The sequence below is a fragment of the Salmo trutta genome, chromosome 34 (genome assembly GCF_901001165.1).
Source record: "Salmo trutta chromosome 34, fSalTru1.1, whole genome shotgun sequence".
In the NCBI taxonomy this organism is placed as follows: Eukaryota; Metazoa; Chordata; class Actinopteri; order Salmoniformes; family Salmonidae; genus Salmo; species Salmo trutta.
Genome location: NC_042990.1, coordinates 34,255,540 through 34,270,279, shown reverse-complemented (window position 1 = coordinate 34,270,279; position 14,740 = coordinate 34,255,540). Strand labels below are relative to the sequence as shown.

General features: G+C 47.7%; 1 protein-coding gene across 1 annotated transcript in view; it reads left to right on the top strand.

The window, feature by feature from the left end:
• Window positions 1-14,740, top strand: part of LOC115174068 (CUB and sushi domain-containing protein 3) — a gene marked incomplete in the record, with an annotated part of 716,433 nt that overhangs the window by 503,000 nt on the left and 198,693 nt on the right. Inside the window, 4 exon segments of the mRNA XM_029732731.1 lie at window positions 2,809-2,935; window positions 6,098-6,300; window positions 6,601-6,792; window positions 7,459-7,597. Of these exon segments, the coding sequence (XP_029588591.1) occupies window positions 2,809-2,935; window positions 6,098-6,300; window positions 6,601-6,792; window positions 7,459-7,597 (661 nt within the window).

Below are 14,740 nucleotides of genomic sequence, written 5' to 3'. Positions count from 1 at the left end.
TTCCAACTTTGTGGCAACAGTTTGGGGAAGACCCTTTCCTGTTTCAGCATGACAATTCCCCCGTGCACAAAGCGAGGTCCATACAGAAATGGTTTGTCGAGATCGGTGTGGAAGAACTTAACTGGCCTGCACAGAGCCCTGACCTCAAGCCCATTGAACACATTTGTGATAAATTGGAACGCCGACTGCGAGCCAGGCCTAATCGGCCAACATCAGTGTCCGACCTCGCTAATGCTCTTGTGGCTGAATGGAAGCAAGTCCCCGCAGACAATGTTCCAACAACATCTAGTGGAAAGTGGAGGCTGTTATAGCAGCAAAGGGGGGGACCAACTCCATATTAATGTCCATGATTTTGGAATGAGATGTTTGACAAACAGGTGTCCATATACTTTTGCTCATGTATTGTAAAAGCAAACAAGAGGCAGGAGATCTATTACATCAAAAGTCTTGCATCCCCTGGTTTTAAGCTAGTAGATTACTTACAGTAAATACAGCACGTTATTTCACAAACAATATTCAGAATATCCAACCCAAACCTGTAGATAAACACGTGTCATGGGGTTGTTTTTGCAAGCTAGAGAAAACATGCCGTATCAATTGAATATAAGTACAGTGCTCCAAGCAGGACACATTTAGCATTGTGTCAGTGTCCAATGGGATTGGACGATTAAGTGGGCAACAGCAAGTTACACTCTGCTGTCTCTCATTTCTGTTGATTTTAGATTTGTAAGTGGCCAATCAGATGTGATTGAGCACCTCTGAGAAGCCAATGATGTGTGATTGAACATTTGCTTGTGAGGAATGAGCTCCATAGGATGTTGGTTAAGACTAGAGGGAGGAAGCGAGATGGGGACCTCTCTCTCTCTCTCTCTCTCCCTCTCTCCGGTATCTAAAAACGTCTCTAATGTAGAGAATAAATCAATAGCGATCTGAACCTTGTTATTCAAGCTTCATTGAACTGTGCATCCATTGTTTGTCATGTAGACGGATTATGCAAATGAAGCTGCTGAAAGGAAACACAGATGTGGGCTCCATTAATAATAAAGCCCAAACGTCCTGAAGTCAACTAGGCCAGTTTTTCTGGAGGAGGGAGAGAGAGTGAATGAGAAAGAGAGACAGAGCGTGAGAATGAGAGAGAGGTGCGGGGACAGGGAGACAGAGAGTGAGAGAGAAAAAGACAGGAAGTGAGTAAGAGAGAGAGAGATGGTGGAAGGACAGAGAGTGTGAGGGAAAGAGACAGGAAGTGAGTAAGAGAGAGAGAGAGAGATGGTGGGAGGACAAAGAGTGAGAGGGAAAGATAGAGGCCACACTGCCCCACGGCACCATCACACTGCCCCCACTGCACCGTCACACTGCCCCCACGGCACCATCACACTGCCCCCACTGCACCGTCACACTGCCCCCACGGCACCGTCACACTGCCCCCACGGCACCATCACACTGCCCCCACGGCACCGTCACACTGCCCCCACGGCACCGTCACACTGCCCCCACGGCACCGTCACACTGCCCCCACTGCACCGTCACACTTCCCCCACGGCACCGTCACACTGCCCCCACTGCACCGTCACACTGCCCCCACTGCACCTTCACACTGCCCCCACGGCACCATCACACTGCCCCCACTGCACCATCACACTGCCCCCACGGCACCGTCACACTGCCCCCACTGCACCATCACACTGCCCCCACGGCACCGTCACACTGCCCCCACTGCACCATCACACTGCCCCCACTGCACCCCCACACTGCCCCACGGCACTGCCACACTGCCCCCACCGCACCCCCACACTGCCCCCACTACACTGCCACACTGCCCCCACTGCACTGCCACACTGCCCCCACTGCACTGCCACACTGCCCCCACTGCACTGCCACACTGCCCCCACTGCACTGCCACACTGCCCCCACTGCACTGCCACACTGCCCCCACTGCACCCCCACACTGTAAGAGCTGGTTTTGAGCTGGTTGCTTATCTTACTGACAGCCCTACGGGCCCCGGTCAAAGTAGTGCATTGCATAGGGAACAGGGTACCATTAGGGCCTCTCTCCAGCAGTCTGCATCTTGTGAGATGATCTATTACTGAGATGATTTATTGAGATGAATCACACGGCAAGGCTTCACATTCGCATGAGGAGCGGTAGACATGTTACATTTGTTTGCAGCCAGCCACTAATTATTTCCCCTCAGCTGTGTGTGTGTGTGTGTGTGTGTGTGAGAGAGAGACTGTGTGAGTAAGTGTTTGTGGGTGTGTGTCTGTGAGAGAGAGACTGTGTGAGTAAGTGTTTGTGTGTGTGGGTGTGTGTGTGTGTGTGTGTCTGTGAGAGAGAGACTGTGTGAATAAGTGTTTGTGTGTGTGCGTGTGACTGTGTTCCTGTCCATGGATACCTCCAGCCGAATACAGCGTATATATAGCTTTTTGAATATACGTCACTGCAAAACTGCTACAGTATCTCCTTTTATTTCTCTCCATAGCTAGATATCTATCATGTTCTGATTATATTTCTATGGTCTCCCCATAGCTAGATATCTATCATGTTCTGATTATATTTCTATGGTCTCCCCATAGCTAGATATCTATAATGTTCTGATTATATTTCTATGGTCTCCCCATAGCTAGATATCGATAATGTTCTGATTATATTTCTATGGTCTCCCCATAGCTAGATATCTATAATGTTCTGATTATATTTGTATGGTCTCCCCATAGCTAGATATCTATAATGTTCTGATTATATTTCTATGGTCTCTCCATAGCTAGATATCTATTATGTTCTGATTATATTTCTATGGTCTCTCCTTATAGCTGAATGTGGAGGAAAGTTCACAGGCGAGTCGTCAGGACGTATACTGTCCCCAGGATACCCGTTCCCTTACGACAACAACCTCCGTTGCACCTGGATCATTGAGGTGGACTCTGGCAACATCGTAAGGTACTACTGATAATGAATTAGTATTCATCAAGTATCCTCCTTTTCATGTATTATCCTCTCATGTTTCATCTCTGTGCATTTCAACAGCCAAGCAAAGGCCCTGCCAAGGTTGTCTTGTTCTATCTGTCTAGCAAAAGTACAAGGCTTACAGCTCTCACACACACACACACACACACACACACACACACACACACACACACACACACACACACACACACACACACACACACACATACACTGACAGTTGCTCTGGATAAAAGTGTCTGCTAAATGACGTTGATGGAAAAGTGAATACACTTTCATGGCTTTGAAAGAGCTAGCATCTCGTCCAGAAAGCAAACATTGTCCAGTGCATCAGTATATCAAATCGAATGTTATTTGTCACATGCGGCGAATACAACATGCTTACTTACAAGCCCTTAACCAACAATGCAGAGTTTTAAAAAGTAAGTACAAAAAATTTGCTAAATAAACTAAAGAAAAATTTGTAACACAATAAAAATAACAGAGTAGCAGCAGCGCATGTGAAGAGTGTGAAGGAATGTGAGTGTGTGTGTGCGTGTGTATGTGTGTGTGTTGGCGTGTCGGTGTAGTATGTGTGTGAGTGTGTGGTTAGAGTCCAGTGAGTGTACATCACGAGCCCGTGAAATGAAAAAATAAAACAGAAAATAAGGGGGTCAATGTAAATAGTCTGGGTAGCCATTTTATTAACTGTTCAGCAGTCTTTTTATCCCAGACTTTGCGCTCCGGTACCGCTGGCCGTGTGGTAGCAGAGAGAACAGACTTGGGTGGCTGGAATCTTTGACAATTTTTAGGGCCTTTCTCTGACACCGCCTGGTATAGAGGTCCTGCATGGCAGGGAGCTCGGCCCCAGTGATGTACTGGGCCGTATGCACTACCGTCTGTAGCGCATTGCGGTCGGGTGCCGAGCAGTTGCCATACCAATCCGTGATGCAACCAGTCTGGATGCTCTCGATGGTGCAGCTGTAGAACTTTTTGAGGATCTGGGGTTCCATACAAAATCTTTTCAGCCTCCTGAGGTGGAAGAGGCGTTGACGTGCCCTCTTCACGACTGTGTTGGTGTGTTTGGACCATGATAGGTCCTCAGTGTTGTGCACACCAATGAACTTGAAGCTCTCAACCTTCTCCACCACAGCCCTGTCGAAGGGAATGGCTATTCACATTATCTTGCCGACCTGTACCGTCCATTTTCCGCAACTACGATAGATTGGGAACCAGGTCAACGCGGTCAGATCAGCTTGGCTCTGTTGGGCTCAGCTCAGTGGTGTGACAGGGGTACCTCTGTGCTCTCTCCAGTATAGTCTATAGATGCCAGATCCCTCTTTGTTTTCAGTCTGAGAGCCCAGGCCTTGGCAGTCTAATGAGACTCAAATGCTCAATCATACATTCAATTATTAGTATTGTATAGAGCCGGAACCGTGTCACCTTGGAGGCAAACAATTTGTCCTGTTCCAACTCCCAGTGGTGCACCTCGTTTGAAATCATATTTTTATTCATGACTTTCTTTATTTTCTGCCACTGATGTCATGATCAGCACTGTCTGCTGAATAGAAGGAGTGTTATGACCACGAGCACCAATTACCGGCCTAGTTTTCTGACTTATTGCTCCTTTTTTTCTCTCTAAAGCATCATTATACCTAGCCAGGAACCTCGGTCTGGCATCACAACAGGACTTTATCTTGTGTTGTATCTAGTTTCCATGCAAAAGATTAACGTAGTTTGGCCTTCAGCTGAGTGCTTGCATAAAAAAAGGAGAATGATAAAAACCAGAAGAAATAAACACATGCCCTTAAATTTGCCATACTGAATCAATATCAATGCAGAACCAATATTCTACCTATATCAATGCAGAACCAATACAGTACTAATATCATTGTAGAACCAATACTGTACTAATATCAATGCAGTACCAATATTCTACCTATATCAATGCAGAACCAATACAGTACTAATATCAACGTAGAACCAATACTGTACTAATATCAATGTAGAACCAATACTGTACTAATATCAATGCAGTACCAATACTGTACTAATATCAATGCAGAACCAATATTCTACCTATATGTAAGGGCTGTCGTGAGAGAGAGACCAAGGTGCAGCAGAGTTAGTGTTCATCATTAAAGGTTTTAATGATTAACGAACACTATACAAAAAGAAACCAAAGAACGACTAGCAACAGTTCTGTTAGGAACACACTAAACAGAAAAAAATTACCCACAAAACCCAAAGGAAAAACATGTTCCTTATGTGTGACTCCCAATCAGCAACAACGAGCTTCAGCTGTGCCTGATTGGGAGCCACACATGGCCCAAAACAAAGAAATACAAAAACATAGAGAAAGGAACATAGAACGCCCACCCAATGTAACACCCTGGCCTAACCAAAATAAAGAACAAAAAACCCCTCTCTATGGCCAGGGCGTTACACTATATCAATGCAGAACCAATACAGTACTAATATCAACGTAGAACCAATACTGTACTAATATCAATGCAGTACCAATACTATAATAATATCAATGCTGAACCAATACAGTACTAATATCAATGTAGAACCAATACTGTACTAATATCAATGCAGTACCAATACTGTACTAATATCAATGCAGTACCAATACTGTACTAATATCAATGCAGTACCAATACTGTACTAATATCAATGCAGAACCAATACTGTAATAATATCAATGCTGAATCAATACTGTACTAATATCAATGCAGTACCAATACTGTACTAATATCAATGTAGAACAAACTGTGGTGTGTTTGTAAAAGAGATTCAGTGATTTTACTTGATTTAAACCCATTTGTGAGGAGCAATGGTCATCCACAAATGATCTCCTGCGAACTCTGTTTTTGGGCAAATTTCTCAAGTTCCTTCCATTATTATCTACCATTATTACTCTGTTATTCTGTGATTTATTGCAAGTAATTTATTGCAGCCTAGGGTTGCAAAATTCCACCAACTTCCTCAAAATTCCTGGGTTTTGCAGAAATCCTGGTGGGAGTTATTTTCCTCATTCCAAGAATCTTCCATCCAGGATTTATGAAAACAAAAATAGAATTTAGTGAAAGTTACCAAGAACTGGTATTTTGCATCCAAACGTAAATGACAATTTTATTCCTCCTCGTCTCTCAGTCTGCAGTTCCTGGCCTTCGACACAGAGGCGTCACATGACATCCTGAAGGTGTGGGACGGTCCTCCTGAGAATGAGATGTCCCTGAGGGAGGTGTCTGGCTCTCTGCTTCCCGAGGGAATACACAGCACCCTCAACCTGGTTACCATCCAGTTCGAGACCGACTTCTACATCAGCAAGTCCGGCTTCGCCATCGAATTCTCAAGTGAGTAGTTTACTGTTTGTGAAAAGTCTTTGAAGTGTATATCTTCAAAAGCAATGATACGAGCTGTGTCTGTTTCATACTGTCTGGTAGAGTTTGGGTTTGGGTTATTCTCTGAAATGTTATTGGGCTCAGAGACATTGTTGGTTATGTGTTTTGAAGGTCGTTATGAAGGATACTGCAACACTCATTAAATGTCATGTCAACATAAAGGTGTTATGAATGTCTATGTATGTAATCTTCAAAGTGATGGCATAAAGCCCCTGCATAGATTTGATTCCCTCCCTGTGTTGTGCCTGCCAGGTTCGGTGGCCACCGCCTGCAGAGACCCGGGGGTCCCCATGAACGGCAGTCGCAACGGGGACGGACGAGAGCCGGGTGACACTGTCACTTTTCTCTGTGACCCTGGGTACGAGCTCCAGGGAGAGATGAAGATCACATGTATTCAAGTGGAGAACCGCTACTACTGGCAACCCAGCCCTCCTGTCTGCATAGGTGAGTGCTTTAACTACAGGTAGAGCCAGGGGGTTGTATTAAGGTGAGTACTAACAGGGACTCAGACCATGCTACCAATCCCCAGCCTCCTAGCCTGCTAATTAACATATTGAATTAAGATCCCTGAGTGTTGCCAGAACCTGCTGGCGCCAAGCAGCACTTGAGCTCTAGAGATGACTGACTGTCATCTCCAACCGTTTTGAACGAGGCAAAACATTAAATGAATATCAAATTATTGGAAGCAGATCTGAAGATCTCTCTCACTTTTCAGAGATAGTGTGCTTATAACGAAACCTCAAGGATTCTTGTCAACTCCTGATCACGGGTGTCTTGTTTTTAATGTGGCTTTATAACGTCTGATCGGTCAAAACTAACTACATCAGTTACTGTTATGGTTTAAAAATTCCTTTAAACTTTCCCAAAAATTCCCAAGTTTTCCAGAAATTTCCTAGGTATTCCCTTGTGATTCTGAGAATCTTTCAACCGGGATTTTCTGAGAACCTGGTCATTTTAGGAACGTTACCAGAATTGTGCAGCCCCAAACACCAGTATATCTCCACAGAAGGACATGCAGTTTTCCCTGCGGCATATAACAGAGACAGTCCATGAGTGTCGGAGCCAGACAAGTACATGTTACCTTTTCTCACTTCTCTTCTTCTCTTTCAGCCCCCTGTGGAGGAAACTTGACTGGATCCAACGGCTTCATCCTGTCTCCCAACTTCCCCCACCCCTACCCCCACAGCAAGGACTGTGATTGGCTAATAGCTGTCAACTCGGACTATGTTCTATCGCTGGCCTTCGTCAGGTAATAGGTTCTAGTTTCCTCCAAAGTGATTAAGGCCTACTCTCCCTATCAGTTCCACTGCACATACACACACACACACACACACACACACACACACACACACACACACACACACACACACACACACACACCGCCACCAAGGTGGATATTAATGGGCATTTTGTCACAACCAAGGAGCGTGAGGTGATTATACAACGGTAACTGCTGACCGTTATCACTGTTATATTAAGATGCAGTTCATGTCTTAGGTGGATAATTAGCTACCCCAGCTGGACTTCCACGCTCACTTTGTCAGTAATGAACCCATAGTTGGCCTTCCTCAGCTCCCCACTTTAAGGTGCTGTATCAAGACGTCCCAGCCTACGTTGACTGATGCAGACACTTATTGGAAGTCAAAAGGAAGAACTTGTGTTTCACACCTAAATAATCCCGTTAATTGCGTCCATTTTTCATTTCACCTTTGGCGGCCGCAAGACAAAGGTCAAAGGTCAACACAGGGTTAAGTTTGACTGTCGGTAGGGTACACAGTGTAGCGTAAAGCTGACAGATGTTACCGCTGCTGCTGCTGTAAAGGCCTCTAAGTTAAACCTCTAACTTAAAGTTGTGAAATGAGGCCTCCCTCTGCCTCTCCCCTACCAGCAGCTAGCTATCTCCTCCTGCTCCTCCCTCTGCCTCTCCCCTACCAGGAGCTAGCTGTCTCCTCCTGCTCCTCCCTCTGCCTCTCCCCTACCAGGAGCTAGCTGTCTCCTCCTGCTCCTCCCTCTGCCTCTCCCCTACCAGGAGCTAGCTGTCTCCTCCTGCTCCTCCCTCTGCCTCTCCCCTACCAGCAGCTAGCTATCTCCTCCTGCTCCTCCCTCTGCCTCTCCCCTACCAGCTCCTCCTGCTCCTCCCTCTGCCTCTCCTCTACCAGCAGCTAGCTAGCTCCTCCTGCTCCTCCCTCTGCCTCTCCTCTACCAGCAGCTAACTAGCTCCTCCTACTCCTCCCTCTGCCTCTCCTCTACCAGCTCCTCCTGCTCCTCCCTCTGCCTCTCCCCTACCAGCAGCTAACTAGCTCCTCCTGCTCCTCCCTCTGCCTCTCCTCTACCAGCTCCTCCAGCTCCTCCCTCTGCCTCTCCTCTACCAGCAGCTAGCTAGCTCCTCCTGCTCCTCCCTCTGCCTCTCCTCTACCAGCAGCTAACTAGCTCCTCCTGCTCCTCCCTCTGCCTCTCCTCTACCAGCTCCTCCTGCTCCTCCCTCTGCCTCTCCTCTACCAGCAGCTAACTAGCTCCTCCTGCTCCTCCCTCTGCATCTCACCTACCAGCTCCTCCTGCTCCTCCCTCTGCCTCTCCTCTACCAGCAGCTAACTAGCTCCTCCTGCGCCTCCCTCTGCCTCTCCTCTACCAGCTCCTCCTGCTCCTCCCTCTGCCTCTCCTCTACCAGCTCCTCCTGCTCCTCTCTCTGCCTCTCCTCTACCAGCAGCTAACTAGCTCCTCCTGCTCCTCCCTCTGCCTCTCCTCTACCAGCTCCTCCTGCTCCTCCCTCTGCCTCTCCCCTACCAGGAGCTAGCTGTCTCCTCCTGCTCCTCCCTCTGCCTCTCCCCTACCAGAAGCTAGCTATCTCCTCCTGCTCCTCCCTCTGCCTCTCCCCTACCAGCTCCTCCTGCTTCTCCCTCTGCCTCTCCTCTACCAGCAGCTAGCTATCTCCTCCTGCTCCTCCCTCTGCCTCTCCCCTACCAGCAGCTAGCTAGCTCCTCCTGCTCCTCCCTCTGCCTCTCCTCTACCAGCAGCTAACTAGCTCCTCCTACTCCTCCCTCTGCCTCTCCTCTACCAGCTCCTCCTGCTCCTCCCTCTGCCTCTCCCCTACCAGCTCCTCCTGCTCCTCCCTCTGCCTCTCCTCTACCAGCAGCTAGCTAGCTCCTCCTGCTCCTCCCTCTGCCTCTCCTCTACCAGCAGCTAACTAGCTCCTCCTGCTCCTCCCTCTGCCTCTCCTCTACCAGCTCCTCCTGCTCCTCCCTCTGCCTCTCCTCTACCAGCAGCTAGCTAGCTCCTCCTGCTCCTCCCTCTGCCTCTCCTCTACCAGCTCCTCCTGCTCCTCCCTCTGCCTCTCCTCTACCAGCAGCTAACTAGCTCCTCCTGCTCCTCCCTCTGCCTCTCACCTACCAGCTCCTCCTGCTCCTCTCTCTGCCTCTCCTCTACCAGCAGCTAACTAGCTCCTCCTGCTCCTCCCTCTGCCTCTCCTCTACCAGCTCCTCCTGCTCCTCCCTCTGCCTCTCCTCTACCAGCAGCTAACTAGCTCCTCCTGCTCCTCCCTCTGCCTCTCCCCTACCAGCTCCTCCTGCTCCTCCCTCTGCCTCTCCTCTACCAGCAGCTAGCTAGCTCCTCCTGCTCCTCCCTCTGCCTCTCCTCTACCAGCAGCTAACTAGCTCCTCCTGCGCCTCCCTCTGCCTCTCCTCTACCAGCTCCTCCTGCTCCTCCCTCTGCCTCTCCTCTACCAGCTCCTCCTGCTCCTCTCTCTGCCTCTCCTCTACCAGCAGCTAACTAGCTCCTCCTACTCCTCCCTCTGCCTCTCCTCTACCAGCTCCTCCTGCTCCTCCCTCTGCCTCTCCCCTACCAGCAGCTAACTAGCTCCTCCTACTCCTCCCTCTGCCTCTCCTCTGCCAACTCCTCCTGCTCCTCCCTCTGCCTATACTCTACCAGCAGCTAACTAGCTCCTCCTGCTCCTCCGTCTGCCTCTCCTCTACCAGCAGCTACCTAGCTCCTCCTGCTCCTCCCTCTGCCTCTCCCCTACCAGCAGCTAACTAGCTCCTCCTGCTCCTCCCTCTGCCTCTCCTCTACCAGCTCCTCCTGCTCCTCCCTCTGCCTCTCCTCTACCAGCTCCTCCTGCTCCTCTCTCTGCCTCTTCTCTACCAGCAGCTAACTAGCTCCTCCTGCTCCTCCCTCTGCCTCTCCTCTACCAGCTCCTCCTGCTCCTCTCTCTGCCTCTACTCTACCAGCAGCTTACTAGCTCCTCCTGCTCTTCTCTCTGCCTCTACTCTACCAGCAGCTAGCTTGCTCCTCCCTCTGCCTCTCCCCTACCAGCAGCTAGCTATCTCCTCATGCCTGAATCAAAAGGGTGACATACATACCTGTCCCTTGGCAGCCCCTGCTGTGCCAGACACGAGGCTGTGGAATATTAATCGGGGGGCTGTGTGTGTGTTTGTGCGTGTGTGTGCGTGTGTGTGCGTGTGTGAGAGAGCGAGAGAGCGAGAAAGAAAGAAAGAAAGTTAATGGTACCACCTCCTTAGCCGCAGCCACTGCTGTTGCTTAGGGTTGGTATGTTGAGGCTGCAAAGCTGTCATCAAGGCAGAGGGTGGCTACTTTGAAGAATCTTCTCATTTGAATAGTCCTATCCCACAACACAAGTGAGTAAATAACACAGTGGAATAGTGGCTTTTTGGCAGTGGGACGGTGGTACTGAAGCTCAACCAGGGTGAAAAGCCTTTTCTTCTGTTCCGTCTCGCAGACTTCCATTACACACTCCATTACTGACACCATTCTCTCCCAAAAAGAGAGGGTTGGCATGATAAGGAGTAAGGGGCCTTGCACCGTGCCCTGGGGGACACCGTTTGTATTTTTTATTTTATTTATTTCACCTTTATTTAACCAGGTAGGCAAGTTGAGAACAAGTTCTCATTTACAATTGCGACCTGGCCAAGATAAAGCAAAGCAGTTCGACAACATACAAAAACACAGAGTTACACATGGAGTAAAACAACATACAATCAATGATGCAGTAGAAAAAAATAAGACTATATACAATGTGAGCAAATGATGTGAGATAATGGAGGTAAAGGCAAAAAAATGCCATGGTGGCAAAGTAAATAAAGTATGGCAAGAAAAAACACTGGAATGGTAGATTTGTAGTTTGAAGAAAGTTAAAAGTTAAAATATAAATAATATGGTGCAAAGGAGCAAAATAAATAAAATAAATAAATACAGTAGGGGAAAAGGTAGTAGTTTGGGCTCAATTAAAGATGGGCTATGTACAGGTGCAGAGATCTGTGAGCTGCTCTGACAGCTGGTGCTTAAAGCTAGTGAGGGAGATAAGTGTTTCCAGTTTTAGAGATTTTTGTAGTTCGTTCCAATCATTGGCAGCTGAGAACTGGAAGGAGAGACGACCAAAGGAGGAGTTGGCTTTAGGGGTGACCAGAGAGATATACCTGCTGGAGCGCGTGCTACAGGTGGGTGCTGCTATGGTGACCAGTGAGCGGAGATAAGGGGGGACTTTACCTAGCAGGGTCTTGTAGATGACCTGGAGCCAATGTGTTTGGCGACGATGATGAAGTGAAGGCCAGCCAACGAGAGCATACAGGTCGCAGTGGTGGGTTGTATATGGGGCTTTGGTGACAAAACGGATGGCACTGTGATAGACTGCATCCAGCTTGTTGAGTAGGGTATTGGAGGCTATTTTGTAAATGACATCGCCGAAGTCGAGGATTGGTAGGATGGTCAGTTTTACGAGGGTATGTTTGGCAGCATGAGTGAAGGATGCTTTGTTGCGAAATAGGAAGCCAATTCTAGATTTCACTTTGGATTGGAGATGATTGATGTGAGTCTGGAAGGAGAGTTTACAGTCTAACCAGACACCTAGGTATTTGTAGTTGTCCACAAATTCTAAGTTAGAACCGTCCAGAGAAGTTATGCTGGATGGGCGGGCAGGTGCAGGCAGCGATCGGTTGAAGAGCATGCATTTAGTTTTACTTGTGTTTAGGAGCAGTTGGAGACCACGGAAGGAGAGTTGAATGGCATTGAAGCTCGTCTGGAGGGTTGTTAACACAGTGTCCAAAGAAGGGCCAGAAGTATACAGAATGGTGTCGTCTGCGTAGAGGTGGATCAGAGATTCACCAGCAGCAAGAGCGACATCATTTATGTATACAGAGAAAAGAGTTGGCCCAAGAATTGAACCCTGTGGTACCCCCATAGAGACTGCCAGAGGTCCAGACAGTAGGCCCTCCGATTTGACACACTGAACTCTGTCAGAGAAGTAGTTGGTGAACCAGGCGACGCAATCGTTTGAGAAACCAAGGCTACTAAGTCTGCCGATGAGGATGTGGTGATTAACAGAGTCAAAAGCTTTGGCCAGGTCAATGAATACGGCAGCACAGTAATGTTTCTTATCGATGGCGGTTACGATGTCGTTTAGGACCTTGAGCGTGGCTGAGGTGCACCCATGACCAGCTCTGAAACCAGATTGCATAGCGGAGAGGGTGCGGTGGGATTCAAAATAGTCGGTAATCTGTTTGTTGACTTGGCTTTCGAAGACCTTAGAAAGGCAGGGTAGGATGGATATAGGTCTGTAGCAACTTGGGTCAAGAGTGTCACCTCCTTTGAAGAGGGGGATGACAGCAGCTGCTTTCCAATCTATGGGAATCTCAGACGACACGAAAGAGAGGTTGAACAGGCTAGTAATAGGGGTTGCAATAATTTCGGCAGATAATTTTAGAAAGAAAGGGTCCAGATTGTCAAGCCCAGCTGATTTGTAGGGGTCCAGATTTTGCAGCTCTTTCAGGACATCAGCTGAATGGATTTGGGAGAAGGAGAAATGGGGGAGGCTTGGGCGAGTAGCTGTGGGGGGTGCAGTGCTGTTGAATGCAGAAGGGGTAGTTAGGTGGAAAGCATGGCCAGCCGTAGAAAAATGCTTATTGAAATTCTCAATTATAGTGGGCTTATCGGTGGTGACAGAGTTTCCTATCCTCAGTGCAGTGGGCAGTTGGGAGGAGGTGTTCTTATTCTCCATGGACTTTACAATGTCCCAGAACTTTTTAGAGTTGGAGTTGCACGAAGCAAATTTCTGTTTGAAAAAGCTAGCCTTGGCGTTTCTAACTGCCTGTGTGTATTGGTTTCTAACTTCCCTAAAAAGTTGCATATCGCAGGGGCAGTTCGATGCTAATGCAGAACGCCACAGGATATATCTGCAGCAAAGTAATATTATATTGTAAAAAGTGACAAATTGCAATTGCATTGGCAATGTGGTAAAACGTACATTTCATTGTCATTGTTGCCAAATTGGGTATTATCATTGCTACATATTCAATTAGTAACCAAGCTAATTGTTTGTTGAGTGACAGCTCCAGAGGCTAAGCGAGAGAAAAAAAGATCGGAGCACATATGGTTATCAAAATGTAATTACTTTATTAATATGGTGTAGAGCAGGAGTTTTTTCCCACAATGTTTGGATTGCTATTATCTTACAATGAGCCTTTAGCTTTAGATACAGGCTCAATGAAGTGTGGCCGTATCACTTAGCATACTCTTTCAGAAATATTTAAATAAGAAAATACACCTCCCAATCTCTCTTATGTAAATTAGCTTCCCTGATATAGAAATATGTGTGTATGTTAATCTTCACACGCACACGCACACGCACACACACACACACACACACACACACACACACACACACACACACACACACACACACACACACACACACACACACACACACACACACACACACACACAGTTATTCTGGGAGATGCGTTGCATGGCAGTGAGCAGTTGATAGTCTGTTTTGTGGTGAGTTCCCAGCTCAAAAGGATATGTGCCTCATCTTTGACTATACCAAAGCAATTACACTCCCTGGGTATTTATAGTTCCTAGTGTTAGTGTCCTCCCACAGCAGCGATAAGGGTAATGAATGTAGCGCTAGCAAGCGTTAAAGGGGGATATCATGGTGCTGTCTGGCTCTCCAGCCCTGATCCATAGAGAGGTTACGGATGATTTGAGGAATCTATTCATTAGCGTCTGTGGCGTTGGGTAGACGCTGGCATCTGAGGCATCTGCCACTGTGTGTCAACATGTGAATCGCTGGGCCTTTTGTGTGTTGTTGGTAAACTCCCACCTCGACCGCCCATCAGAGAGGCCAAGAACCCAAATGGTTGTTTCTAGTGTATTTCTACCTACTACTATAAACTGCACACAGACAGACCTATTGAAACCCAGCTCAGCAGAGAGACAGAGATCATTTCTCAAATATCACCCTCCTCCAGATATGGCTTGATGCGGGATTCTGGGAAGATTTTATGATCTGACTGAATTGGATTATAGTCTTTGATCTGATTTCTCTCTCTCAACCCCCCCCCCCCTCTCTTTCTCTCACTCTCTCAACCCCCGTTCTCTCTCTCTC